Source organism: Cyanidioschyzon merolae, chromosome 7 (genome assembly GCF_000091205.1).
Source record: "Cyanidioschyzon merolae strain 10D DNA, chromosome 7, complete genome".
Lineage (NCBI taxonomy): Eukaryota > Rhodophyta > Bangiophyceae > Cyanidiales > Cyanidiaceae > Cyanidioschyzon > Cyanidioschyzon merolae.
Window position 1 is genome coordinate 238761 of NC_010133.1, and position 27845 is coordinate 266605.

At 54.9% G+C, this 27845-nt stretch overlaps 11 protein-coding genes and 3 non-coding genes across 14 annotated transcripts; 8 read left to right on the forward strand and 6 right to left on the reverse strand.

Moving 5' to 3' along the window:
- Window positions 1–59: 59 nt before the first annotated feature.
- CYME_CMG091T lies at window positions 60–1548 on the reverse strand. The gene has a single exon (XR_002461274.1). It is a non-coding gene; the product is annotated as a hypothetical transcript (transcript).
- Window positions 1549–1886: 338 nt separating this feature from the next.
- On the forward strand, window positions 1887–2498 carry CYME_CMG092C (similar to periplasmic protein p19; the record flags this gene model as incomplete). Its single annotated transcript, XM_005535839.1, has 1 exon — window positions 1887–2498. One exon carries the CDS (start codon window positions 1887–1889, stop codon window positions 2496–2498), a length of 612 nt encoding a protein of 203 aa, XP_005535896.1.
- A 1973-nt stretch (window positions 2499–4471) lies between these two features.
- Window positions 4472–5818, forward strand: CYME_CMG093C (26S proteasome regulatory subunit RPN5; the record flags this gene model as incomplete). Its single annotated transcript, XM_005535840.1, has 1 exon — window positions 4472–5818. One exon carries the CDS (start codon window positions 4472–4474, stop codon window positions 5816–5818), a length of 1347 nt encoding a protein of 448 aa, XP_005535897.1.
- Window positions 5819–8628: 2810 nt separating this feature from the next.
- CYME_CMG094C (hypothetical protein, conserved) lies at window positions 8629–9186 on the forward strand (the record flags this gene model as incomplete). The annotated part of the gene is made up of 1 exon (XM_005535841.1): window positions 8629–9186. The coding sequence occupies one exon, from the start codon at window positions 8629–8631 to the stop codon at window positions 9184–9186; it is 558 nt and encodes a 185-aa protein (XP_005535898.1).
- Window positions 9187–10140: 954 nt separating this feature from the next.
- On the reverse strand, window positions 10141–10683 carry CYME_CMG095C (similar to 6-pyruvoyl tetrahydrobiopterin synthase; the record flags this gene model as incomplete). Its single annotated transcript, XM_005535842.1, has 1 exon — window positions 10141–10683. The coding sequence occupies one exon, from the start codon at window positions 10681–10683 to the stop codon at window positions 10141–10143; it is 543 nt and encodes a 180-aa protein (XP_005535899.1).
- CYME_CMG096C (ribonuclease P protein subunit POP4) lies at window positions 10682–11530 on the forward strand (the record flags this gene model as incomplete). Its single annotated transcript, XM_005535843.1, has 1 exon — window positions 10682–11530. One exon carries the CDS (start codon window positions 10682–10684, stop codon window positions 11528–11530), a length of 849 nt encoding a protein of 282 aa, XP_005535900.1.
- A 59-nt stretch (window positions 11531–11589) lies between these two features.
- CYME_CMG097C (hypothetical protein) lies at window positions 11590–12651 on the reverse strand (the record flags this gene model as incomplete). The annotated part of the gene is made up of 1 exon (XM_005535844.1): window positions 11590–12651. The coding sequence occupies one exon, from the start codon at window positions 12649–12651 to the stop codon at window positions 11590–11592; it is 1062 nt and encodes a 353-aa protein (XP_005535901.1).
- Window positions 12652–12952: 301 nt separating this feature from the next.
- CYME_CMG098C (similar to COP-coated vesicle membrane protein p24) lies at window positions 12953–13642 on the forward strand (the record flags this gene model as incomplete). Its single annotated transcript, XM_005535845.1, has 1 exon — window positions 12953–13642. The coding sequence occupies one exon, from the start codon at window positions 12953–12955 to the stop codon at window positions 13640–13642; it is 690 nt and encodes a 229-aa protein (XP_005535902.1).
- A 1709-nt stretch (window positions 13643–15351) lies between these two features.
- Window positions 15352–16794, reverse strand: CYME_CMG099C (hypothetical protein, conserved; the record flags this gene model as incomplete). The annotated part of the gene is made up of 1 exon (XM_005535846.1): window positions 15352–16794. One exon carries the CDS (start codon window positions 16792–16794, stop codon window positions 15352–15354), a length of 1443 nt encoding a protein of 480 aa, XP_005535903.1.
- A 144-nt stretch (window positions 16795–16938) lies between these two features.
- On the forward strand, window positions 16939–18558 carry CYME_CMG100C (hypothetical protein; the record flags this gene model as incomplete). The annotated part of the gene is made up of 1 exon (XM_005535847.1): window positions 16939–18558. One exon carries the CDS (start codon window positions 16939–16941, stop codon window positions 18556–18558), a length of 1620 nt encoding a protein of 539 aa, XP_005535904.1.
- CYME_CMG101T lies at window positions 17948–20368 on the reverse strand. The gene has a single exon (XR_002461275.1). It is a non-coding gene; the product is annotated as a hypothetical transcript (transcript).
- Window positions 20369–22264: 1896 nt separating this feature from the next.
- On the forward strand, window positions 22265–23554 carry CYME_CMG102C (similar to zinc transporter; the record flags this gene model as incomplete). The annotated part of the gene is made up of 1 exon (XM_005535848.1): window positions 22265–23554. One exon carries the CDS (start codon window positions 22265–22267, stop codon window positions 23552–23554), a length of 1290 nt encoding a protein of 429 aa, XP_005535905.1.
- Window positions 23555–23805: 251 nt separating this feature from the next.
- On the reverse strand, window positions 23806–25716 carry CYME_CMG103C (similar to amino acid transporter protein; the record flags this gene model as incomplete). Its single annotated transcript, XM_005535849.1, has 1 exon — window positions 23806–25716. One exon carries the CDS (start codon window positions 25714–25716, stop codon window positions 23806–23808), a length of 1911 nt encoding a protein of 636 aa, XP_005535906.1.
- CYME_CMG104T lies at window positions 25149–27683 on the forward strand. The gene has a single exon (XR_002461276.1). It is a non-coding gene; the product is annotated as a hypothetical transcript (transcript).
- Window positions 27684–27845: the final 162 nt, after the last annotated feature.

Below are 27845 nucleotides of genomic sequence, written 5' to 3' on the forward strand. Positions count from 1 at the left end.
GTAGCAGGTTCCACGGCATTGCCTACCTCTGGATTTCGGAAATCATTGTACAAAAAGACACTTTACCCCCATGTCAGAATATCGTAGAAAGGGTCAACAGCGCTAAGTCGGCGAGCAATGCATAGTTTCGGTTTCTTCTCTCTATCATCAATACTAGCCATTGCGGGGTTTCTCAGCGACAGCTTCCTTTTTTTCCCTCTTGTCTCTGGCTTTAACCAGGTAAGGCTTTCCTTTTCCGTCAGCTCTATTCTGAGCAGTTGAACGACATGGATGGCATCGTTCAAGTTCAGGTTTCGCGACTTCCAACCGCTGTCGACACGTTTCATGCACAGGCGAAAGTTGTGATCTACGCTTCGCTTGTCGGTGCCATATTCCTTGGACGCAACTTCGTTGCGCCTCCGTCGGTGATGACATTTGACGTTGGTGAGGTGTTCCTAGATGTGCACCACACCTTCTCCTTCGAGGGCAACCCTGTGGTGCATGGACGTTTGCTTCATCACTCGGCACATGCCCTTGACGAGTACAGGAGGCGCCCCGAGTTCCGTGCTCCTTTTCCGCTCACGGTGCAGAACAATAAGATTTTGGGCTTCTTCTGAGCAATCACCTCAGCGAGTTCGTCGGATGCAGCAAGCGTACGCATACGCCGTTTCATTTGATACAGGATTTGTGGAATGCCATGCTGTCCATGATGAAACAACTACATATAGGATCATCCAGACTAGAGAACAATTCGAGAACATTCGATCCGTCTGTTCTCCACTCGTACCGAGCGGTGAAGCACGCTTCATCAAGAGGAATCGCTCGGAAGCGTCAAGTACGAGTCCAAGACCCTTTTCCACGCAAACAGAAGCGAAGGAAGCCTCTGGGGGCATATACTCGAGTGAGAACATGCTGCACTGGAATGCCGTTTCATTGATGGGCATATAGAGAGGAGTACTCGTCGTTCGAACGGAATCGATTATATGACGTGACGAGTTCAATGAACTCTCGGCATGAATTTGTGAACAATTCGCCTGATGACGACGTCGAGTTTTTCCCTTGCTAACCCGGCGATGATGTTGCCCGCACCTACGTGTTGCCGCGAAGCAGAAACATAGAGAACCTAAAGAATGCGGGAACTGGCATGCCAGCCTGTAGCAAGAAAGAGACGTCGCGACCTCTACATGTGAATAAGCTACTGGTATCGATCAATTTATGAAACCATGTTTGATAGCGGTGCGAATTATCATGATTCTGATGATGGAACGAATGCCAGCGGAAAATTGCCGAGGGAGCCTCTCAGGGAAGGCGATTGGAAACCCAGAAGCTACATAGAAACCGCAAGCCCTCATCGATGCACTTTGATTGCACGGGCTGTTCATATTCAAACAGCTGCTGAAAATTTGGAAAGAAAGGAGCACGGCGAGCAGCTCACTTGTCCATTTTCATATGACATAGGTGTATGATCAAAACCCACCACTGAAAGACGAGTGATTCCGTTTCAGGAACCTCGCTCATGCGACCGACGCCAGCAAGCTCGCTCGCCCGAAGGCCAGTCTCGATCCGGATGACAGGCGTCTCGAGGCGAACCCAAATTTGGCGACGCCCGCTCGATCCACCAGGGCCGACGTGCACGCATGCTCGCCGCTGCTGTACACGTGTCCCGCACGAGGTGACGCGAGCCAGGGATCCAATCGCCACGCGCATGCCGCGTAGCACCCGTGGATGCGAGGCCCTGCGCTGCTCCGGTCCCGAGCGGGCAAAAGATCATGGTATGGCTGCTGCTTGGATACGCGTTGAGCTGTAGCAATATCGTTCCGCTTCTTTCGCTCAAATTTTTCAGGTCTCAACGAAAAAGTCTTCAGTAGAGCTCCGAAGATAAAACGCCAAATTGCGGAAGCAGTCGTATGTATGCAGGAATGCGTCTTAGAGTTGTCGCATTGCTCTTGATGCTCGTCACATATCTGTGCGTTCCGAGTGCTGCGCTCGGTGTTGCCGCTGAGGATACGATTCAGGGCTCGCGTACCGTTCTCCGTGCTGCACCGGGCACAGAGTTTCGGATTGGTGGCCCTGTCACGATCCAAAACATGACGATCGCTGCAAACTATCTCGTTGGAATCGAGGTGGCGCCAATGCCCCCGGGCATGCCAGATCCAGCGGCACAAAATGTTGTGCATTTGGAGGCTGATGTGCACGCCACATCCACGAATCCCTGGGGATTCCCCAATGGATCCTGGATCCCGTACCTGAGCATTGTCTACACGATCAGCAAAGAGGGATCATCCTGGAGCGCCCGGGGTGTTCTCAGCCCTATGACTGCAGATGATGGCCCGCACTACGCCGACAGTCTGACACTTGCGGGTCCGGGTCGCTATGCGCTCATATACAAGCTCATTCCACCGCAAGTGAATGGTTTTCTAAGACACGTTGATCACGCGACTGGTGTGCCCGACTGGTGGACGCCCTTCGAGGTGCCGTTCAACTTCACGTATCCGGTTGAAACAGCGTCAGCATCTTAAAACAATGGATTTCGAATGGAAGGATATCAACCTTAGTTCAAAGGGATAAGCATGCGATGCAGCGTTATCCGGCGCGTAAATCCTGAACGCGTTTCGTCCACAGTGCCAATGACTTCCGAAAGGATTCCCCGTGGTGGCCTGTTCGATGTGTAACATAAATGAACTGTGGAAGATGCCCCGGCACCGAGGCGCGCCAAATCACCAAACACCAACAAAACCGTCAACACCATGCCGTTCCTTGCGGGCAGCGGTCAACGAGGCACCACAACTATGGTGTCATAGCGGGAGCTACGTCGCGTTCAACGGTGCACGCACGAAAAAATATTCGGGCAAAAATGGATAGAGCTGTGGTGGAATGCCTGTTCAGGTACCGGCTCCATCTCGCACGGAAGGTACAACCAGAAAAGAAACTCTGGCAAGGCTCCCATGACATAAAGACGTACAGGGGAATTGCTACTGCGCCCATGGTATCACTTGTAGCGCCGCCAGATTCCAGAGCGCGAGGCACGAGGGTTACCAGCATAGCCTGACTGTAGTCTCCGTGGCATCTATCGTGAGCGCGCCACAGCTCGTAAACCTTTAAACCCTGATACGATGCATGGGACCAAACACAAGTGCGCTACGGCGTCATTGTATCAAAGAGTTCAGACACTCATCAAAGTTCGCCTGTGCAAATGCAGATCACATGCTCGGATGTCGAACCGCGTGCTCGACCGTCTGAAGAGCACTGCTTTCTTCCACGAAATGCGCTGAAGCATTTAAACCTTTGCGAGTAGCTTCCGCGGCCCGATGCGCCCCAGGATCAAGACGATGACGCACTACGCTCCGGGCCGCTGCAACCTACGTATATAACTAGGGCAGGCGATGCGGCACACGGCAATGTCAACATCCCTTGAGCCGACGCCCTCTGTGGTACGGCAACGCCGTTGTGTCTCCGTGCAGCGACCGCACCGGTGCTATAGGCGCTATTGCTGTCGCTTTCGGCAGGCTCGGCACTCGATAGGACGTATGTAGCGACCAGAATATCCGAGACGAGGTATAGGTAATGTATCTTGGAGGTAGGGCGTTTGATGGATACCTCACCTCGCACTGAAAAAGACACAAAAAAGTAAGAAAAGAAAAATGCGCATAATCGGAGAACGCTGGCCTAAGTAACCGTTTTGTCAATGAAAACGTCAACATCCGCCTCCCTGCCGGCATCTATCGATCATGTCTGGTACAGCATCGTTGGCACCAGTTCTCCATGGAAATAAATCAAAGAATGATGATCCGGGAGCAAAGGCATCTGGGTCTTTCCTCAACGGATGCCGGGGCGGTAACGTCACCAAGCTCCAGCGGCAGATACCGCGAGTGCATGCCGCAGCCGCATTAGAATGCTGTGCGAGCTGCGCAAAGTCACGAGGAGCCCTGGCAATCGACGCGCATGCTACCAACGCCGCACCTAGAGTTGCGGTGCAGTCAAGGCTCGGGAAACTTTGATTCGGCACTCTTGTTGCGCGGTATGACATTGGTGCTGTCGTGCCGGATGCATCACGACATCGATGCGGGAATGCGTCATGCATCTGCAAGTTCGACGCTCGCGTCAAGCACAGCGCCAGGCTTTTGATAGTGAGTCGAGGCGCTTCTGGAGCGAACAATGGTTTTTTTTCTGTGAATAAATGAGCTGCTAGTTGCGTATATCGATGTGAATCGGAGCGCGCCATTCGCGGAACGCATGGTCAGCGTCTATGCTCCCAGTTCACGCAGATGCTGATCCATAGTTATACATATATCTACATATATGAATCGTTTCGTGGATGAATACGGTTTGAGGCGGCATGCGCTGCAGCATCGCGTCGCACGCCTCTGTCCTGGCACCAACACTGGCGCAACTCTGTTCGCCATACCGTTGTGCTGTACTGACAGCTCCGCCGCGGGCGTCTACGAGCGTGACTGAGTCGCACCGCTGCCGTGTATAACGCTTGCATCGAGACATGGTCAACACGGCGACCACAGAGTCGGCTCGACCCGAGTCGAGAGCGATTACTGCGGCGGAGCTCCCCGCGAAGCTTGAACAACTGCGCGCTGAAGCAGAGACCGGTGGCGACACGAAGCCCGTCATAGAGGCCCTGTACGCGTTGGAAAAGAAGTTCCGTTTGGCCGATGATGCGAACGCTACAGCGCTGGTAGCTACTGAGATCGTTCGTCTTGCCTGGCAGCAAGGCCGAGTGCCCGCACTCGTAGAGCACCTGCGACTGCTCAGCCGTCGTCGGGCGCAGCTCAAGCAGGTTGTTGCGACGATCGTGCGCGAGGGAATGCAGTACCTCGATCGAATAAAAGATGTTGCGGAGAAACGTGAGCTGTTGGAAGTGCTGCGCGATATATCCATGGGGAAACTGTTCCTGGAACTGGAGCGTGCGCGTCTCACCAGAATGCTAGCCGAGCTCATGGAGCAAGCCGGAGATATTAGTGGTGCCGGGCGTGTGCTGAACGAACTCCAGATTGAAACATTCGGAAGCATGGAGCGTCAGGAAAAATGGACTTTTATGCTGGAGCAGATCAGGCTCTGCCTTGATCTCGAGGACACTGTTCGCGCGCAGATTATTGCGAACAAGTTCACAGCCCGAACACTGGTCGACGAGGAGTTCAGGAAGAGCCCCATCAAGACTAGGTATTATATGCTGATGATTCGACTGTATACAATGCAGCAGCGTTTGAAGCTCGCGGACGACACCCGTTTCATTGATATTGCCAGGGCATACCTTGCGCTTGGGGAGGAATTCCTGGGCAACGCGGCGCTGTATACGATCCTTGCTCCCCGGAACCATGAGCAACACGATCTGCTGCATCGATTGTCCCAACGTCAGCCATTGCTCGAGAACAAATCACCGCTCCGTATATATGGCGAACTCCTGTCACTGTTCCGGATCGAAGAGCTTATCCGCTGGCCAATCTTCGTTCAATCATACCGCAGTGCGCTGGAGGAGAAGCACCCGGACTTGAACTGGTTGTACTTGCAACGCCGTGTTCACGAGCACAATCTGCGAGTGATCGCCAAATATTACCGACGGATTCATTTGTCTCGTTTGGCTGCGCTTATGGAAGTCGATGAGGATACCGTGGAAGATCTGCTCTGCGATGAGATAACGAGTGGACGGATATGGGGCCGCATCGATCGTATCGATGGTATCGTGAGTTTTCAAAGGGAACGAAAACCAGAGGAGATTGTCTCTGAATGGGCGCAAAACGTCGACGAGGTGCTCGCTTCTGTGGACCGTCTCGATGAGTTGGTGAACAAGGAACGTCAGCAACGGGCGGTGCCTACGAGCGGTACGAGCTGAAACGCACTGCATCGTTTCATGCGTGTTGAAAACGCTCTGAGGAGCATTGGCATCAGGCATCTGGCTTACGTATCCCAGAATACATGCATCGTCTACGAAATCGACCTGGCGTCATGGAGTGTCCATCGAACTCGCGGCAGTCCAGTGTGCTGGATCCAGGAAGAAATGCATAGCACCAGGTCGAGAAGCTGTTGTTGTTGTTGTTGACATCAATCTGAGTCCATGTCAGAGTGAAATGTACGAGGTCCTCTATTTCGGTCGTACGCAATAATGTTGGGGTCTATTCACGCTGTCATGAACACCAGACACTGTAGTATTTTTCTGCGGCTGCTTCGCGTATCTCGCTCCTTTATTCGGCTTTAAAAACGCTGGTCTCGCCTGTCCTTTCAGCTTCGTTCTGAACAGTCGAAGGATGTCAATGGCAGGATTACAATCCGGATTTTACAGTTTGCGGCTGCTGTTGACGCATTTCATTAACAGACAAAAATTGCTATTGACGCTTCGCTTGTTATTGTCATCCTCTTCGTATCCACCCTCGGTACGCCCTTCGATGCATTGACACACGACTATGATGCGTTTTTTTCGTATGTGTGTACGGAACCTCTCCTCCTCGAACGCTACGCTGTGAAACGTGGACGCTTCGTGTATCGCTCGAAACATGCGCTTGGCGGATACAGAAGGCCCTCATCGATACCATCCGTCGTTTTTGCACCTGGTGCTGTGTCCTACGATCATAGGCTTCTTCTGAGAAATGCCCTCGGCGAGTACGCTGTCCGCCGCTCACGCAAGCACGCGCTGTTCCATTCGACAGAGGATCTGTGGAACGCGAGATTGTCCATGAAAGGAAAATTACCCTATGGAAAATCCACACTGGAGATCAAACCGAGAAATATCGATTCGTCTACGCGACCCACTTGCAAAAAAAGTACCGCGTTATCCACTGGTAGCGATTACTGCGATGGCTCAAGTCCGAGTCCATGGCCCTTTACGATGCGGACGGGCGACAAAGAGCCCTCTGGGAGCATATCCCATCATATGGATCATGCTCACGTCGAATGCATTCTCGATGATACTCCCATAGAGGCGAGGATTTGGCATTCGAACGGAATCCATTCTTTAAAGTTGCGTATTCAGCAATCGCTCGGCATGGGCTCGTAAAGAAGTCGTCGAGGGGCGACGTCGAGATTCTTTCCTCGTCAATCCACTGGCGCGAATTGCAACGTGTATGATTAGTTAATGAAAAGAAAAATCGAGTTATTGAAGTATGCGTGATTTGAGCATGTTCGCTGTCAGGAACTGGGAGGCGTGCAGGTTAGCGCATATAAACTGGATAGTCGTATCTGCCGCTTTACGAACCATTGTTCGAGGGCTTCGCGAATGTTCTTCACTCCGGTGAGATAACGCATTCCATTGGTGACATGTTTTAGGCACTTCTACGGAGCGAAGACCAAGAATCCTCAACAGTACTTACGGACCCGTAAACCCATATTGGAGTACTTCGATTGTCGAGGCTGTATATCTTGAGGAAAAATCACCCGGAAAAATAATCGAGATACAAGAAGCGAGCGATCAGTCTAGTGTTCCATTTTACTCTGACACGGGTGTCGTACCCTGCGACTTTTCTGATGACTGAGATTTCGGTGACTGCTCGCGAAAACGCGTCCGATTTCAGGGCAACTAGACATATCTTCGGAGTAAATCGAAGCCGCAGGCTATGGTCGACTAGCGAGAACAGTCTCGTGCGTCACGCACGTGATAGACACCGGGGAATGACCGAAAACCAGAGGCGCTTCCGTGCCCGCTGCTCCCTCGCTGGATGAAGTCCATGCAAAATCCTGCTTCCAAAGCAAAACCTTTGACAACAGATATGCATCTCAACCTCTTTCTTCTGAGTTTCCGGATTTCACACTGCTTATTGCTGGGTCACAAAGCGCTCTGCCAACTTCTTTCCCTCAAACGCCATCGTCCGCACCAAGGCCACACAAGTTCGCTCGTACCGATTCCGGCCTGTTCTCGACATGCCTCGTTCTTCCTCATCGGTACCGAGCTTAAAATTCGTTGCCTGTAGCACCGTCTTCATGTCTGCGGAAACAGTTCCTCGGGTTGCGAGGCAGTGTGAGCGCCCATGGCCTGCATTCAAGTCAAACCGAATGCATTATCCAAGTACGATGTACGCATGCGTTTCATGCTCATGTGCGCTATGCTTGACCGATCCCCGGGACGCTTTAGTTTTTGAACCATCCTGGAGACGCTATGACGCCAGGCGATTCCCGCTGCAACCCTGGGACGACGGTTACCAAGTCCCGTCTCGTGGCCACTACAGAGGCTGCGGGCTCTACGAAGCCAATTCTCACTGCTGTGCGGTGTGTGAAACAATCTTTGCTTCGGTCCAGTGTCGCTCGAGTAGTTCTCTGCCGCCATTGGACCTATTTATGCGATCGAAAGTCCGTACCGAACCGGATTTGTTTTGCACGGAAAGCGCCGGTCTTGAGGTAAGTTTACCGTCCTGATGCTGTCCTCATTTCCTGGGTCGCAGCTGCAGAACAACCCCGAAAAGCACATGTCTCTCTCTTTAGCGAGCCGTGAACGCTCTAAACTTGTCCATTAAAGCAAGAGTAGCTCGAACCGGTCAAACGTACATCCCAACAGTGCAAGCGCGACGCAATGCATAGGCGAGCCGCTGGCTGCTAGGTAGCGTGCGCAGTAAACAGCAGCGACTGGCAATAAAGGCCGCAGCGTTTCCCACGTCGCACTTTTTGGACACGGGAGCGCACCAGCGACCAAGGCACTCAGCTGCAGGAACGAAGCGGATGCTTCGAGTGCTTCGCAGGTCTTCGAGTTTCAACCTGGTCGGGCCTTTCCCGGCTGCGATCCGGCCGAGGCTGGGTGTTCGGGAACAGAGCGGCGCGGCCAGTTATGTGGAAAGCCTCACGCAGCTGGGTCGCAAAGTGACACTGCCCAAGTCACCGTCGGAAGCTGTTCTTGAGAAAGTTGCAAACATGCACGAGAATTACCCTTACGTGACGCGCTTCACCTGCCCCGAGTTCACGTCGCTCTGTCCTCTTACAGGGCAACCGGACTTTTGTCATATGGTAATAGACTATGTGCCAGACAAGTGGCTCGTGGAGAGCAAATCGCTAAAGTTGTATTTACATTCGTTTCGTAATCACGGAGACTTCCACGAGGCATGCACTATTGGTATTGCCCGTAGGCTCACGACGGAACTAGAACCCAAGTGGCTGCGCATCGCGGGCTACTGGTATCCGCGTGGTGGCATTCCAATCGATGTCTTCTACCAGACGGGGGAGCCACCAAAAGGTCTCTGGATACCCGATACAGGTGTTCAGCCGTATCGCGGTAGAGGCTGAACTGCAGCGGCATTTGTCTCGTGTCGGATGCAAGTCCGTGATGGATGCGTTTCAGGCGATGCAGAAGAGAGCAGACAGCCCAGAAACGAAACTCGAGAGAAGCCCAGCGACCAGCGGAATCATCTCATTCACGCACATATTTCTTAGTGTGCAGGTTGGGTTAGGTTTCAGCAAAAATCATTCAAGTATCTACGTATCTAGCGAGAAACATAGAGTCGCATGAAGCGCACACTGCGTGCTCGCGCTGCTCAACGAGCTTGAGCAAGATATCTCCATGTGGAAGCGCATTCACTTTGCCGCAGCGAGCAGTAAACGTGCAGACAGAAACTTGCCGGTGCGTCGCCCGCAACGACTTCGCTCCGCCGAACAACCCGAGTGCATCGCTCACAGCGCCAGATGCCGCTCAAGCGTTCGAACTGGAACGGCGCCTGCGCTCTCCAGGTGCAAAATGCTAGACCCGGGATCGTTTTCTTGGTCCAGTCGCATAGAGACGGGAACTCGTGTCTCAGCTTATATTAATGATACCGTATTCAATCGCCGCATGCTTCTACGGGAAGCGTTCTTTTATCAGAGCTTGAAAAGACGCACCCATCATAGACTCGCCTGCACTCCATGATGAAGTACCGCTTCTGGCGAGGAGGGATGCAGGCTCGCGCGTTCCGCGAAATAATTCCAGTACTTCAGTTCTGGCGAGTATACTTCCAATAAACAACTTCGCGTAAGTATCGCACATACGCATCAGGAGCGTCATCATCATCATCAGCGTTACTATCACCACCTTGGACATGTTGCCAATGTATTCATTCTCGTGTGTGTAGCGAATGCGCATTACGGTCACCATCGCCATCACCACCACCATCATCAGCAGCAGCAGCAGGAGCAGCAGCAGCAATGATGTGAAAAATACCGCCAGTAACGGTACCAGCATCGAATACCGCACGCCGTATTTGCAGTTTAGCTGACAGGCCCGTAGGCGTGATCGAACGATGTCTCGTGATCGTGCTCTATTCGGTGCAGTGAGTCGAGAGGTTTCGGTCGATAGATTGCACGGGCAGTCGCTGTTTCCTCCACTGTTACAGCAGATAAACAAGGAATAGAAGGTTTCAGCTTCCGATACGCCCAGTACGCAATATACTCAGCAGTTGGCGCGTCTGTCTCTAAGGTCTCGTTCAAGTGCTGGTGATCAAGAAACTTTTCCACAAGAGGGCGAACGACGGCTGCGATCTCGTCAAAGTCCATGACCATGCCTTTCTTGGGACCAGAGGTCACCAGCGCCTCCGTCGATACTTCCACAACCAGCACGTACGAGTGACCGTGTAATCGACTGCACTTCGAGTCGTGGTGTTGTAGACAATGGGATGCCTCGAAGGGGAACCGCTTCTCCAGAATAAACATGGCTGATGTTGCGTTCACCGCTGACCCAGCAGGCCTCAGAACACTTTCTCGCACCAGCGGCTGAAGCGCGTTCCCGGTTGACAGGGAAGCAGCGCACGCCATGAGTCGAGGCTGGCGAAGGCGACCCGACGCCGGGCCGCTACGCAGCTCGGGGGGAGTAAAGCGACGCCCCGTCGTTGTCGGTATCTTTATGGACGAAGCGTCAGACCCCGAGGCAAGACTCTACACATGGGTCTATGAAAAGGCTCCGAAACTTCTATTGCCCACAAATGTGACGGTAAACCGTCTCGAGGAGACGAGCGCCGTAGCCTCGTCAACAGCGCTGAATGCCTTCGTAGCCGGGGCGCTTGGCTCCGACGAGCCTGTCTCCAGTCGCCTCGCAGACCGCGTTTTGCTTCTGGGCAATCCCTCTAAGCATACGCGCAGGCGGGAGAGTGTTCTTGGTGGACAGAAAAGGCGTCGGTTGAAACCGAGTCGGCAGAGGCGGCAGGTGCAGCCGCTTACCGCTCGAGAGCGACGCAGACTCGGGTTGTATAAGCTGGACAAGCGCATTCCTTACGCAGAGGTGCAACCACTGGCGCAGCTCTGGCTGGAGTACGCACAGTCCATGATCCCCGTGCAACAGCTCGACCGACTGCGGCAGCAGGAGCGAGAAGCAGTGCTCGACCGCCTTCTTCGGCTGGACTGGCACGGGGCCAGCATCACAGTGCACCAGAGCGCTGCCCCGGAGCGCGTCGGTGTTCACGGCATTGTTATTCAGGAGACTGAACAGACATTTAAAATCGTGTCGCCTGACTCTCGATTGCGTGTTCTGCCCAAGCTATCGACGGTGTTCACGGTGGACCTCAGCGACGACTGGGTGCTGGTTCTCTGCGGTGATGCCTTGCGAGTGCGGAGCGCGGAACGGTCCGTACGGAAACCGAAACGAAAAGCGCTGCTTCTTGTTTGATGAGAGTTTTCCGCGAAACGGGCAAACAGCGCGCTATTTCGAAAAGGACACTCGTTCTGTCAAGTTTGGGATCGGTCCTCGGTTGACATCGGCGGCGACTCGAGGCGCCCTGCTCCAGTTGCGCGCCTCTGCGACCCAACGTAGACAGCTTTGCCCGAACTTGTCATCATGTAGTTGGGATCAAAGATCAGACCTTTGGGAAGAATGAGTTCCCGGTAGGCACTAGAGCACTGGTACCCGACACGATGCGGGATGTGGCTTGCAAACAGACCCCATTTGTCACCGCAGCCGTACTGGCGCGCTACGGCCATGAACCTGTCGAGCTCCTCGGGACTCCAGTCACCGAACCACTGCTCTTCTCCGGGCTCGTTGTGGCGATAAAAATAGGCATTAGGGTTCTTCTGAAGACTTCGTCGGGCGATCTCTTTCGCACTGAGTGTCACCCGTGTCGAGCTCGTACCCTTCGTCGTTCCGAGCGGGTTGCGCACCGAAAACCGCCCGCCCCCGTTTGAGTTCCAGGCCTCTGCCGCATTCGAGGCAATGGACCAGCGTGCGGCTACCTCGGGGTTCACCCAGCCTCGGTAGTGGCCATCCACACGCAGGGGCTCAGGCGCATCTGCGGGCAAGGGTGCAACCTCTGTGAAATAGCGCTGGATCTCATATAGCTCATCGAAGACACCGCTCAAGATCTCATTTCGGGACGTCGAATCGGAGTTTCCGCTGTTTGTTCCGTCTTCCGTGGAACGAATGAGTTCAACTGGCCCATTCGACACGGGGCAGTCTTCTTCCCGAAAGCGTTTGCGTTCCGACCGACGCAGTGGTTTCTGCGGAGTTGAGGTGCATTTTGGATCCCTTTCCGGCACTCGCTTTCTCACCCTTGATAATGTCGAGTTTTTCTTCTGATCAACGGACGCGCTGAGCTCGACTGGGCCCAGCGCTTGCCGTGCTTCTGCGTTTTGTTGCTTTAGTGGATCCGTGCCGCTCTCGAACGTCTTTGACCAAATTTGTTGCAAAAATATACGGTTCCTTTCGAGCCGTTTTAGCCTCTCGAGTTCGTAAGTTGAAGCATAGCGCTCTGTTTCAGAGGAGTTTATGTCGACGTCATCGTTTAAAGCCAGCATTGCGGTGTCACGTGTACACCGTTACCAGCGGCGAGCTCGTACCGGACGCCTCAGTCTTTTGCGAGCGGTGCCCTGACGAGCGCGCAGCGCATCTCCCGCCAAGCAGCGGCGGTAACGGCTGGATCGGGGCTTGACGCTGTTCTTATCACAATGATGTACTTATCTGTACTTTTCCTTCCTATACGGACACGCGCTGCTTCGCACGGCACACTCAGAGACGATGCGCGACGCGCCAGTCGACATTGCCGGCGTTTTCGCTCCGAGGAGGTCTGTTCCTCTACGAGCCTGTCGCTAAACAACGATGCGGTCCGCCTATGCAGCAAATCTACTTTTACTCATTTTCTCATTTTGGTTCATGCTAGGCGTTTGCGGGGTTCACGCCTGGAACTTCCGCATGGATCCAGAGGTAGACCCCGAGCGCGTCTGCTTTTTGGCGTCCGTGAAAGGTGGACGGGAGGTCCAGGGTTTCTTCGAGGTCCTGCTTTCGCCGGACTCGGACGCCCCTGCAGCCGTGGGGTTTACCATCACAGGGCCAGTGGTAGACTCGAAGCAACCAGAGAAAGCTAGAGGTCCCGAGCTCGTCCGTCTGGTGGAGGTTTCGGCACCTTTCGTGTTCGCTGCACCGAGCGACGGCGAGTATGAGCTCTGCTTCCACTACGGGGAAGAGAAGAAAGCACGAGATATTGCGTTTTTCTACGACCTTGGTGACGCAGAGGATGAGGTGTCGGAACTTCTGCGTGACGCAGTGAAACAAGATAAGCATCTGGAGCCCCTGCAGCATAGGGCAGTTTCGATCATGCACGAGCTGCGTAACGTACGGATAGCGCAGATGCGAATGCGAGAACGCATTCGCCAAAATCTTCGTATGCTGCAAGAGCGTAAGCGATCCGTCATGTGGATGACGTTGTTGGAGCTTTTGACTGTGGTTGCAGCGTGCACCTTGGAGGTAGTTTTCGTGAAGCAGAAGCTCGATACTCGGCGCATATTTTGAGCGAATGCATCGTCTCCGGTATGGAACGGCGCTGGTTCTGTGAATAACGCGTCAGACAGCGTCTGCAGCGGGGCTCACTGCCGACACCCTCCAGCATGCCGTACTGTTACGCGGTCGCTAGCGCAACGCCAGCAGCTGTGCGCCTGTGTCACCGAGACTTTTAGGTTCCATAAACAATCCACGCGCACTGGACACGGGATTGCGCGAGAAAGACTTGAACTGAGTAACCATCTGTTTGAGCCTCGGTTCGGAAGGAGACGATCCACGCGCCGCTCGACTCTGATAGGCAATATGACCGTAATAGGCATCTCCATTAGGCTTTACGTCCAGATGAAACGAGGGCACGAACCGAGGTACGCCTGCCGGACTCGCTATTGTTCTTCTATACGACACACAAGCCTGCTTGTCATTCCTCGTCGAGGCATACCGCTTCGGGAGCACACACATAGAGTGACACACAGATGCCTGAGATGGATCCATGTCTGGGGGTTTGGCGGCTCGCGGTATCATTGGTGAAGCAACGACGGATCGACGACATCGCCTGCCACCGCGACTGCCGTGACCCAGGCGCGAGCCGGTGACCCAGGAGAGCGCCTGCTCGACACATGGCCCGGCTTCGGGTGCGAGCGGGAGCTCGATTGGAGGCTTCTGTCACTGGTACGCATCATTGCTTTGCTTGTTAGCCGCTTTTCCTGGGGTGTACGATGAATGCGTCTGATCGGGTTCCCCAGGATGTTTTTGTTTTTGCGCGCCGACGATTACCCGGAAATGTACCGCCGATAAAGCGACACACAACGCCTCCAGCGCTGAAAACGCACCCTTTGGCATCATACTGCACCCCAAGAGCTGATGCATGCGCTCTCTGGAAAACGCATGCCTAAAGTGCTGCACGATATTCATGGTATCGAGATGTATGAACGCTCGATCATCGTTCTGCATGATATTCATGGTGTCGAGATTTATGAACGCTTGATCATCGTTCTGCACGATATCCATGGCGTCGAGTAGCACGAGCGCTTGCGTGCCGCATGCTGCTACCGCACTGGGGGCTATGGATGTGCGTAGACGCCAGGTGGAGTTTCAGCGAATGCCTCCATGCCCATTGTAGGGAGTATCGGGCGAGGACTCTGGCCAGCCCGGCTCGTTCAGGTCGCTGGACAGTCCCGGTGCGCTGCCAATGTGCTCAAGTGGCTCGCTACGCGCCTTCCCATAAGATGTCGTCCGGCCGTGTACCGCCTCAACGCACAGCGACTTGATCACTGAGCACAGAACGTTTCATGGCTGGGTGTCGGCGTTGCGTCCGCGTCGTCTACGGACGCCAGATCGTTTCTGACTCGTGATCGCGGACGAGTATGCAGTGCCCACTACAAAATCGTTTATCAGAATGTCTCTCTCTATATATTTCCAGAATTACGGTTGCCAAGGGTCGCCAGCTCGACGGTAAAGATACTGTCTGAGCCGACCCCTTCGCAGTAGTTTTATTCACACGTCGGTTATAAACATAAAAGCGTCATCACGTGAGCTGCCTTGAGCTGAATCCAAGTAGCATCGCACAGCAAGCGCTTTGCTTGGATAATTTCGAATGCACCGCTGGGGGGAGTAGTGCTCGTTGCGCGCTCCGCGTAGGTTCACGCAACAACGCATGCGCGACAAGCGCTTTCCGCAGCCGGACTCTGCAAACGTGCAGAAACGGTGCCGAAGAGGCGCACTTACCGTGCTGGTGCGTCACCACCGCCATGATTCACGCAACGCTTCGCATCTGGTCGTGTTCGTTTCGTTGGTGTCAGCGTTGGACCCAGCTTTTGTTGATCTCTATAATTTCCGCCTTTGTGCAGCGTCAAGAGAAAATCACGAATGGCAGCCGCTTCGTCCACCTCCAGATGGGTGAAATGGGATTGAACTTCGTGCACCAGCTGGGCACGGCTCACATCCGAGCGCAGTGGAAGCCCAAATCGTTTTGAATATCGACGCAATGCCTTCGCATTGAGCCGACTGATCGTCACCCCAAGGGACCCGCCCGCATTGGGGTGAAACTCAAGTGAATCTGCCCCAGGCGACTCGGGGCATCGCATCAACGTGGCCGCTTCCGCTGGGGGCCAGTCCTGGCGAGATACAGCGGCCCCAGGACCCAGCACCTCCGGACGCTGGACTTGTTGCGATGGCTCCGTACCGTATCGCCAGTGCTCGCCATGTTGCGCAGACGGCATAGGAGGTGCACAACTGGTCAGATCTTCGGGACTCGTCCAGGAAAGCTTCGCTCGATTCAGCACCGGTGACCCAAGCAAAGGTTTCGTCATCGGCGAGCAGTGGAGTCCGTGGTTCGGCGTCACCGCGCTAAACGTCGGCGAAGAAGGATTCGTATCCAAAGGGTCTCGGCCCGTTCTAGGGCGCGAGCGCTCGCGCTTAAGCTTCAAACCCGGGGCTGTCTCTACGAAAACGGCCCCTGTAGGGATATCGATAGCCTGGATAGCGTTCCGCTGAACACGAATCCGTCGACCATCGTCGAGACAGATCACGTGCCAGCCTCCGATGGGTGCTCCGCTTTCAATGGAACCCTCTAGACCGATCCACTTTGGTTTGGTCCGATTGTTGCCGATGATGCGCACACGCGTGCCCTGTGGCAGAAGGGCGTCGTCCGGGTCCGGCTTCTCGCTCGGAAGCGCGTACGTTTTTTCGGGCGACTTGGGGCAGTCAATACCCTCCAGCCCAGAGTCATGAGTCTGGGTGTCTGTTTCATTTCGCTGCAGTAGCCGAGCACTGGCCCCAGCGAGGCACCGTGAATGCGCCTCTGCGTCGAGTCGCGCCTCTGCGGCTACGCTCGGCGTCGTCTGCTCCTGTTTCTCTACATCTTGCAGCGCTTTGGGGGCTGCTGTCCCAAAATCAGTCACGAAGGTATCTTCGGCGTGCTTCATGGTTTCTTCTGACGTCACTGGACGCGTACTAGTCATCGTTTCACGCAGCACCGGAGCCGCACCGGCGCGTTCACGCCGGCGCGCCGACGCACAGTTTGTGTTAGGCGACTTTCTCTCCTCCAAAGTACCGCCGGAACTCATTATCTCCATTCTTCCGTTGCATTCTGGGTGCAAAGTGAAATAACTTGGGGGACCTCTTTGCGGTCTGTACACTACAGCGGTGTCGTCCAGCACAGACATGCCAGGAATGATCGCATGAAACGCGAATCTCGACCGAAGCCGTTCGAGATTGGATGCGCGCGCGCGCAGCACGTCACGGCTTCTGTCGTTGTTTCCTCTCCAAATTTAAATTCTTACTGGCGCTTCGCTTGCTAGAGGCAAGCCATGTACCTTGCGAACGCTTTTCGTCGCTCTGCCAGTAAAAATAGCGAGGCCTTTACAGGGTCTGCTTTGGTAGGAACTGGAAAATTGAAGCAGGGTTGGGAGGGTTCCTATCCTGGGACGCCACTGGGGCCGAAAACTCCACACACGCCGATGCTGCTTGATCACACCGGCTGCCTGACGCTGAGCCAGACCCACGAGTACTCTGAGAAAAGAGAAGCTTCCGAGCGGCTTGGTAGTGAACAGGGTTTCGGGGCGGATACTTCGGCTTTGAATTCGGGGAAAGAGACTCTTCCCCAGGAGGCCGCCGCGACACCCGCTGGCGACCACGGAAGGAACCCCTTTGACGACGACGATGTTGAGCGCGTCACTTTGGACATTGATGAGTCCGAAATCGAAGCACATAAGAAAGTGTGGGACTCTCGGCGAGCTGCACTGGCGAACTCTGGTGGGCGCGACCCGCTGGACGCATCGGCACGTAGCGCGCTGGCGGCTAGCGCGGGAACGCCGCAGCGGTCTCTGCGCCACACACTGGCCCCTGACGTGCAAGACAGCATCCTGTTCATGGAACCAAGTCCTGAATCTGTCCCGGGGAATCACGGGAACGGTTCTGAAGTGGACTTTTCTCGAGCAGAGGGCTCGACAGATTTCCGGAAATCGGCGGCGAAGCCTGCTGTCGTGACGAATCTATCCTCCACATTTGAGGAGGAAGCGCATCACCCGCGGGAACTGTCAGTTACCCCGTCGCTTCGTTCTGAAGACGTGCATCAGAAATTGAACCAATCCAGTGTGCATCACTTCGAGGGGTCGGCCTTGCGACCCGCCCTCTCATGGGATCATATCCCCAGTAGCATTATTCGAGAAACGATCGTATCGCTCGAGACACAGATGGCTCAATATCAGAGGGAGCTTGCTGCGGCTCAGGACGTTATCGGCTCGTTGAGAAAGGCTCTCTGCATTGAGCAAACCAATCGACAGAGCCAAGCTGCGAAAATCGCTGAGATGGAGCTACAGATTCGCGCTTTAGAAGAGGAAACAGACCGAAAAAGCCTTCGAATTGCTTGTTTGGAAAAAGATCGCGAGGAACAGGAGGGTGTTCTCGAGCGCCTCCGCGAGGAACTCGTCCAGACGCAGCGCCGGAACAACGCCGCACACGAGACGGAGGCGTATGCGGACATCTTGTCAAAGCTGCGGGCAGTGCAAGAACAGCTGGATCTCGTGCAACTCGAACGTGATTTGCTGGAGAAACGATTGAACGGACACTCGTTTGAATCCACTGCGAGAAAACAGAACGACAGCGACGTCTCAACCGGAAAGGAGAATATCGGGAATACGTCGTCGCGTGCGGTGCCTGCCGAAGCGCCCAGTGCGACGCCCGACGTGCCCAGTGCGCAACGCACGAAGCCAACACCGCTCCGGTTGACCCAGAAGAGTCCCCATGAAGACGCAGCGGCCGCGTCCGCAAGCCTGGAGCGGTCGGTGGCGAAGCAGCACATCCAAAAGTTTGAACGGATCCAGACGAGCTCGCTCCTGAGCGCCGAGCAAAGAAACGAGAAGCGGGTCATGCGTTTCACTGACTGGATCGGTAGCGTGCAAGAGCCGAGCAACTACATGAACACATGAACAGCCAAGGAGAGACAGAGAGAGGGTTTCGTGATCTGTGCTCGGTTCGTACGCCGAGCGTATTCAGGTTTTGCACGTGCACTGGTGCGCATGGCTAGCCGCATACGCGAACAGCCTAGGGTGCAGGTGGCGAGTGCGCACTGCCCCGAAAGCAGATATGCATAAACCCAGCGCCCGTGCGCTGGTGTCGTTCCTGGTGATACCTTGAATCGGGTTGTGGTCTGGTTCGCACGAGCGTCCTGTTACAAAAGCCGATCAGCGTGATTCGAGGCCAAAGATGGACCCACCGGAAATCTTCCAGATATACGAAGGCAGCTTTGCGGCACCGTGCCTTGGGTTATACGGGGGTTTACCACCAAGCATGTTCGTACTTTGCGCGGTCTGCTTCCGAGACCTGTCTCCGATGAGCAGCACAGCACGCCATCAGCAAGCTGTGCTCCAAGCGATGCTCTCGCTCATTTGCTCGCTTCGTTAAGCGCCGAGTGAGCGCGCTGTCATCCGGCAACATGAGACGGTGGATCCAAGACGGTGCACGCTTGGCGCTCTCTCACAGAATCCACACGACAACTGCAGAGATTCTCAAGTCGTCTGGCTGAATCCGATGCTTCGCACACGCCCATCCAACCGCATATTGCCGATGTTGACGCGCTCCTCGCTATAACCCGTCTGAAACGAATACGAGAGGCACCTCAAACGTCAGATGGGCGGCAGCAGTGTACGTTCCAAACTGTGATGCGTATCGTTCATCACTTTCCCTAAAAATACATCCTGCAACTTTTTGGACACCTCATACGACCGAGCAGCGAATCTCTCTCCGCATCTCGTGCCAACGTGCACCGTCATTCATACCGCTGCGAGACGGCAGCGTGACTGACTTCCTGACACCGCCGGCTCCGATCCAAGGCCTCTGTCACGCGGCTGGGACACGACCAGTGGAACGACCGCCCCTTCGCCCATGGCGCTGCTGGGGCCGCAGCCTTCCACTTTTCCCGCCAGACGCACGAAAACGTCCCGCGCACTGAAAACGAGCGCGCCATCGGCCATGCGACGCCGAAGATCGGATATGCGCAGCTCCAGCTGCAGCTGCGTCCTTGCGACTCCATCGCTTGGATCGGGGCGAGAGGCGCAGCGCTCGGAAACCTCGCGAACAAGTCGGCTCTCGGGGGCTTGCAAGCTCAAGACCAAACGATACGCTAGATGCGAGTCTGGAAGAAACGCGAGGCCGCACGATACCAGCTCGCCCAGTACGAAGAGCATGTCGAAGCTTTCCAAAGCCGTGCTGAGGAACTTTTGACCAAGATCGACAGCAGGTTAGAGAGACTGTGTGAGCGCCTGGAGAAAGTAGAAGAAAAGTGTTGCCAACTCGTCGGAATCAATCCCCAGCAGAGGGCAGGAGAAAAGTAGGCTGCGTCAACGCCGCACGAGAGCACCGGGCTGGCGTTACCGTTAACGAGAGGCAGGCACGACACGCGAAGCGCTGCGACAGCGCGGTGCGTGCCTCGGCCTCATGACGAGCTCAAAGACTGAATCCAGTCCTGAACAGGGTCTCCCGTCGACGCGGCTCGGTCTTCGGACCTGGACAGCTGTTCCCGTAAAGCCTGCAGCTCAGCTGCCTGACGCTGAAGCTCCGCCTCGAGCTTCCTCCGCGCGTTGCGCTCCCGCTGCGCGTTCATAGAACTACCAGCCAAATAGCCGATAAAAACTGCACCCACTCGCGCAAAGTTCAAAAGACTCGTATACGACGCCGTGGCACCAGCTGAACCAACAGTTCCGGAAACCATTCCTGTCTTCTCAGTGCAGTATACCCGTTCCGGGTAGACAGAACGACGCGGATTCGCTGACGGCGAGCAGTGCGCGACTCTACCGATCCACTTTTTTCTTAATTTGATCAAATGTTCATAGAGGCCAGCGTTCCCCAGCTGTGCGCTTTGTATCCGCGCGCGGTCATTCATCCATCGATCCACGTCCTACTTCCAAGTTCCATACCTCATTCTTCTTCTCGGATATACTCGTCGTTTGATCTGCTCTATCGAGCGCCGAGCACCTGCCCTGATCGTCTGCGACAGCGCCTGTACCGTTGGTACGGATGCAGCTCGGCAACAGAACGGCGTTGCCGTGCCAGAGAGAGCGTCGGCTCGACAGGTTAAACGAATGCCGTGTCACGGAGGCCTCCCATTCTTGTTGGACCGGCCACCCTTCCAATGGTTTCAGCTTCTCCTTGTGCATAACGGCTCTGAGAGGCTGCCCCACAAAGTTCGCTCGTGTCTGCTCCGCGGATCACGTCTTCAGTACCACACATCGTCCGATATGGATGGCGGCATTGAAGTCTCGGTTCACGGATTCTATGCGTTTATTGCCTCTGATTGAACAGATCCTTTCAAGGCGTCGTTGAACGCTCGCCCCCTGTTCGATTTGGTGCTCTATCAGCTATTCAAACTTTCCGATCGCCGAGGCGCTTCGCAGCCTTCCCACCGTCTCGATCTTCAGTATTGTACGCCTCTGCTGAATCTTTCGATTTTTTACTTTTGAAAATGGATGCACTACTTTGTACCCTTTTAAGTGAGGGCCTTCTCGGGGCGAGAAGGACTTGCGGAAGAAAGACGAGATGTGCTGCCTTGTGTTACGCTGTGTTGAAAACTTCATCAATTCGCCCAGAGCAGCGATCGCTACGTTTCACGATAGAGAGCACTCTTTCGATGCGGCTCAACAATGGACAGTACGGAGGAATGAAGAGCAGCTCTACCCGATAGACCCGGCAAAAGCTCGAACGCAAGCGGAAATATCAAATGCAACGTTGTCCAAAGGAAGGACGTGGCAAGACCTTGAGAAGAAAATTTTCAAGGATTCAGTGGAGTAGATCGTGGCGTTGTATGAGCTTGCTGTACGGGCGAAACTGAGACCGTCGAAAGAATCCACTGCATCTATACTAGATAATGATGTCGTCGTTCTCTTCGAGTTCGATCTTAGATACAACGGGTTCCCTGTACGCGAATACCCAGATACGCTCCGATTGTTTCATCAGAAGCAAGTCTCACCGACTGGAAAAACAAACCGGCGTCCCTGTGCTTCATACGGATCGGAACGTTCCAGGAACGCTGTCGCTGCGATTCCGATGGAAGATAGCCTTGCACGAACCAGGGCATTTTGGGAATGTATCACGGTGTTTTTGCGATCATATGAACGAGCTGGCGAGAAAAATACATACAGGTAATGGCTATTGTCATCGCTCTCGCCTTCCGAAAAAAAGGGGTTCAAAGGGTCATTCTCTACCATTGACCTCAGGAAGTATCTGAAAATATCGGTTTCTTTTGGCGCGAAGCGCAGAATACTTGTTTCTTTCTGTGTTCTTCAACGATCTGAGCTCTGTGGACTGGCCGACTGACCTGCATGAGGAAACCAGCCCTCCATACACTATTTAGAAAAGAACATATATCCTACAGGCAGTTCGTCGACGATCTATAGGGTACGCTGCATCGTGATACCGATCTCCTGCAACATACCGCAACAGGGGTGAAACACAACTGGATTGAAAAGCCAGAAAGTCCTGCTGCCGACCTGGCCTGGGCTGGGCATCTGCCCGTCGGCGATTATCCGGACAGCACCGAAAGCGCTCCGCCTGGTTACGCTAACCGAGGTGTTTTTGGGCTTTTCGGTTGCCGCTGAGCGAGGTTCGCCCATAACCAACCTGCACTGCTGCACCAGTGGCATGCGTCGTCTGGAGCAGAGCGAAGTGCAGGCTAGCACAGGAAGCGATCACGTTTCGCTGGTCTCTTTTCTGGCACTGCAAGCACTCCTATACGCTACCGCCCTCAGCGGTGTTCTGGTGCCTTGCTTGGGCAACGACAGCGACACTGAGGTTGGGCAAGTGTCCAGCGCCGCCTGCGAGGAATTCGGCCCGCAAGCCGACCCCAGACTGAGACTCGCAGTAGCGCGGAGGACGCAGCGGCCCCAAGCGGCTCGGCGTTCGTGGAAACACGTTTTCGAGGACTGGGGTCGCGGCGTTGCCGCTGGGGTGCTCCTATCCGCAGCGCTGGTGCATATCCTCCCGTCCAGTGCTGTGCAGCTCGAAGATAACCTAGCCACTGCGTACGGAATGGAACGCAGCACTGCTGTTTCTCTGTTGGGAACCTGTTTCCTCGTAGGCGTGCTGGGTGTCTACTGCATCGACTTGAGAGCGCGACGCGCTGCCGACGCACCCAGATTGCCAAGTCCGTTATGCGTAGACGCTCGAGCGCCACATCCTTGGGGCGATTGTTCGCAGCGACCGGCACCATCCGAGCGAGTGGATTCTGGACATCCGCTTTCCCAGCTCGAAGCACACCCTGCATCGACAAGCGCTGCATTGCAACGTTCACAGCCTGCAACTGCCGAGCACCATCTGCGGCCAATCTGGAAAATCCTGCTCTGCTCGCTGTCCTTTCACGCCCTATCAGAGGGTATGGCGCTTGGCTTGTCCGTGTATCGCACGTTCGTCGCGATGTACCTTGCGATTATTTTGCATAAATTTTTCGCGGGGCTCGCGCTTGGCGTATCGCTTGCCAGCGCAAGAGAGCCAATGGCGCGTTGTCTCAGGGCTGGAGCGCTTTTCGCAGCGGCAACGCCATGTGCCGCTACCCTAGCGAGGCTGTCAGCGCACTGGAGTCAGTTGGACAGCGCCCGCTCGGGAGGAGCAGTCCGAATCGTAGGCGGCCTCCTGAATGGAATTGCTGCCGGGAGTTTCCTAGCGATCAGTTTACTCGAAATCATACCTTGTCCGAGGAATTCTGCTGAAGCTAGCCAAGTGGCGCCATGGATTGGAAAATCGCACGAAAATGCCATGGATTGGTACCGGGGAACGCCCGGCTATGAGACGCTAACGACAGCGGATTCATGTGCAACCCTGAATGCTGGCGTAGATACGGCTGCAGATCCAATGGCAGCGATGTCGAGTCGACAAACGCTCGTTCCGTTGCTTTTTAGTGCGGCTACATTCTCGCTGCTTGCGCTGTGGATTTGAGGTATCACACCGATCTACTTTTCCTGCGTTGCATACGGGAACGACACGCCGTCGCCGCCACCGCCTGCACAAGGCCTTGTATCGATACGCTCTATATATCTTGGGATCATTGAATCTAACCACGGATCCTGGCCTATAACAGGCGTTGCGTCGATACGAGCCCCGAAACGGCTTCAAGGAGCGACGCGCACATGCACACAGGCATCCGCGTCGATGCATTGATCCTGCAGTATCTAACGAGGCATGGTCACCTAGGCGATTCCGGATGCAGTACCGCGCACCATCTCGGCGATGGTCGTTGTCGTGGCGCTCAAAGTCGCTACAGCGCCGAATGCTAGCATGAAAATGTCGAGTGCTCGCTCCCATGTGGAGAGTCGCTGCCAAAACACACGCAGATGAAAGAGCGCCGGCAGCGTGTACGCGAGTGTCGCTGCACCGAGCGCACCCACAAGTGATTGGAAAAGTCCGAAATCTTTGCCGGCGATGACTGCTGCGACAACGGTGCCAATGACAAGCGAAACACGCACGAGAACGGCAGCGGGCTCGTCAGTGAAATAGGTGCAATAGAGGGTTGCGACTCTCCTCGCCAGCGGTGCCCGGTCTGCGGCGATGGGCGGGGCCGGTTCCGGCGGTGCCTCAGCTGGTGCGCTGGCCTGCGGAGATGGCGGCGAGGCTCCACCAGGCGCACCGAATGCATCGATATGATCTGGTACAGGGACCGGAGATGTCGAAATCGCCGCTTTGGAACCGCCAGATTCTTCGAACAGTAGCGCGCTGCCCGGACCCGAATCGCGCTGCTCTGAAGCAACTCGCACGTCGACAATATCGATGGAATCGAGTCGCTCGTCAAGAGGCTCTGGCGTTTGCTCCCCGTCGATTGCACGAGACGCTTTACGCTCGGGCGTAATGCGAGTTTCGACGACCTGAATAGCGTCTATAGATACAGTCTCATCGAAAGGTTCCGGATGCCGGCTTGGCAGTGGCTCGCCTGAATGCGCCGATCCAGTACCCAGTTGACGCGTTCGAAGCCACGTCGTGGTTGCCAGCCAGGCCTCGAGCGCTTGAACAATGGGTACCAGCTGCAGTGGATATGTAAAAAGAATACCGATACAGGCAACGCTCTTCACAATACGCACGGCCGCGCTGTGACCCATATTCAGGAGAATGATCGAGCGAGTCTGCTTGCCAAAGGTCATGAAACCCAGCAATCCGATGAGCAGAAGAATCGCCCCCATGAGCACCATCGTTGCGCTCAGGATAACGTTGAAGCGACGGGGATTCTTCATGCTCCCTTCGACTGGCAAGACCACACCGATGCCTTCCAGTGCAGCGCTCATCTGTCCAAAGAACACGGGCCACTTCCAGAACAAAGGCGAATACGGTCGATATTGAAAGTTTGCCATGAGGAATACAAGCACCGCACTGAACCCGACGAAAATACCGATATTGGCTAGATAACTGAATGGTGTCAACTTCCGCACCGACCGCAGAAGCGCCAACGTGAGCACGATGGGCAGCGGGATGAGGAGGAACCAGGCTGGCGCACAGTCGCAGCGCGTCAGGTCATGTATGGTCTGGGCGAGGAAAATCAGATACCCCGTGCAGTACCCGAACTGGGTCAGCAGGAGCGCCAGATTCACGACCAGCTCTCCGGCACGACCAAAGGCATAGGCACCAACGTCGCCGTAAAGCACTTGTCGAGCGGGCACACACGACGCTGCCCCCGGAGAGTCCGAACTGACCTCTGCGAACGGTGCACGTTCTGAGCCAGGTTCTGTGCCGCCGCGTTGTCTCTGCCACCATTCTGCTGGGATATGGCGCTTCACGCGCACGAGTAAGACACAGCCATAGAAGGTCAACAGACTGACTAGGACCAAACCCAGAATGCCTCGCGTCACGCCAGCGTAGGAAAACGCATAGGAAACGTAGAGAAAGTTCAAACCGAGGAATCCTTTCAGCAAGTTGGCAAACTCACCCAGCACGCTTTTCAAACTCGAGCCCGACGTGCGAAGCGTGTCGCTTTCGGGTTTCGTACCGGTTGCGTCCGCGTTTTCCGCAGAGTGCTCGGTAGCCACAACCAGGTCCGGGACACTGTCTGCAGCGGCCTGCGACGAGGCACCTCCCGGCGAGCTCGCCGCGTCTGGTGTAAAACGCCCGACCATGAAGGAAGCTTGCTTCGCATTCGCGTACGTCTGAGACAGCGTCAATGACGAAGAGTTCACGCTGTGAGGAAACCGCACCTAGTCAGGCGGGTAGGCAGTCTGCCTGAATACGTTCGTACGTATGGGTGTCGCGCGCGACTCGAGAAAGTAACGACAGCAGGTAGAGGCGCGCGTGGATACTCCGCCAAGCTCCGACGTGAGACACGGGGGCTGGTTGCTCTCATATGCACGTTGAGGGTGCCTATGCTTTGAATGCACGTAGTTGTAGGTGTGTCTGCTTTCCAGGGAAAAACTGTGCAGGAATATGGGCGAACGGATGCAGTGTCTGCATAGAAAAACGAAAGCGTTGAGCAGTACGCGTTTGTTTTTCATAGTAGCTATCGGAAAATCGACGCTTCGTTGCTTGATCCCTGAACAAATCAGCAGAAAGGTTGCAATGAGAAGTCTATCTTGCCGGCAGCAAGTCTCGAGCAGGCATCCTGGCAAGCTGGCTGGTTCCCGATCTAGCGAAATCAATACCACGAAAACGAGCTGCTTCCGGTGTCGGTGCACTGTGCTCGCGGTGCCTCTACTACGTCGTGTCGCGACTTGTGCCGCTGGAGCGTGAACTCTGCCGCAGAACGATACGCAGCGCGAACAACAAAGCACGCTGTTGCTGTGGAGCTGTCGCAGCTCCTGCTGACAGCATCAGGCTGCGTAACCTGGTAGAGTCTCGTTCGGTGCATCGATCTCGTTTGGCGTACCCGACGGACTACACGAATCAGGGAATCGCTGAACCATACGCAATGGTTATTGGCATCTGGGAGAGCGTCCATTATGCTGCAGGAGACTTGCAAGCTCCACTGGGTACCAGCCATAATTCCATGCGGATATCATGGTCGATTCAAATGGTCTAATAGGTGCTGAGCTCACCGTACGCGCTCACTACCAAGTCTGTGGATGCATGGATCCTGTGCAGTTGATAAAGCATCCACGTTCGAAACCGATACTTGGTACGATGGTAGACAGTTCTTTCATGCCAGCTGGGCGTGCTGCAGGACGGTGCATGTGCTCGCTGCTCATCCTCCAATGCTCGACATGCACTCTTGTGAGAATTAAAAATGAAACAAGTCCATGAGCACGGGGCGTGCAAGTCTAACCTGGGATCTATCTCTGCTATCAGCAATACCAGCGTTTGCGGGCTTTTTCGAAGACGACTTTGTCTCTCTGATCTCCGGATTTGAACACGTTGGTGTGCCTGCTTTTCGCCCAGCTCCGCTGCGGGCAGTCGAATGAAGTTGACAGCAGCTTTCAAGTCCCGAAATCAAAGCGCCAAGCTGTGATTCAAGCATTTCATGCACAGGCAAGCGTTCCGATTTGCGCTCGGCATGCCAGATTCATACTTTTTTTGTGTATGGCCTCGATGCGCACTTCGTAGCGGTGACGCTCGGCACGGGTATGGTAAGGGGTTTCCATGTAAGAAATGTGCTTTCACCTGCGGGCGGTGCACGACGGTGCATGAACGCCTGCCTCATGGCTCGGTACATGCCCTTGACAGGCGTACAAGGCTTTCCTCGATACTCGGCTCGGTTTCCGCCCCGGTGCACCGCACCCTATGATCACAGGCTTTTTCTGGGCGATCCCCTTGTCAAGGACGCGGTCCGCCGCACGCGCAAGCTGTTCTGTTCGATACAGGATTTGCGGAATGCGATGCTGTTCATAATGAAACAAGTACCGGAACGAAACTCCATCTTGGAGAACAAGTCGCGCAGCATCGATTCGTTTGCGTTGCTTTCGTACAAAGCGGTGGTGTACGCTCTACTGGAAGTGATCGCTGCGATGACAGGTGCCCGAGTCGAACACCCTTCCCGACGCAAAAGATAGAGATGCAGACGCTATGGAGCATGCTCCGCGATAGGTAGCATACTGCCGTAAAGTACCGAATCATCAACGGCTGCAGAGAGAGACAGCATGATTTGTCTATCGAATAAAGTCGGTTATTTAACGGAACAAGTTCAGTAACGTTTTTGCATGAGCCTGCGACAAAGGATTCTGGGAGATTCTTTGGGGGGTTTCGTTCCCCCAGCAACCCAGCGGCATGCTCAGTTGCGCCGCCGAGTTGCCTCAAAAGATAGTCGTATAGAAAACCT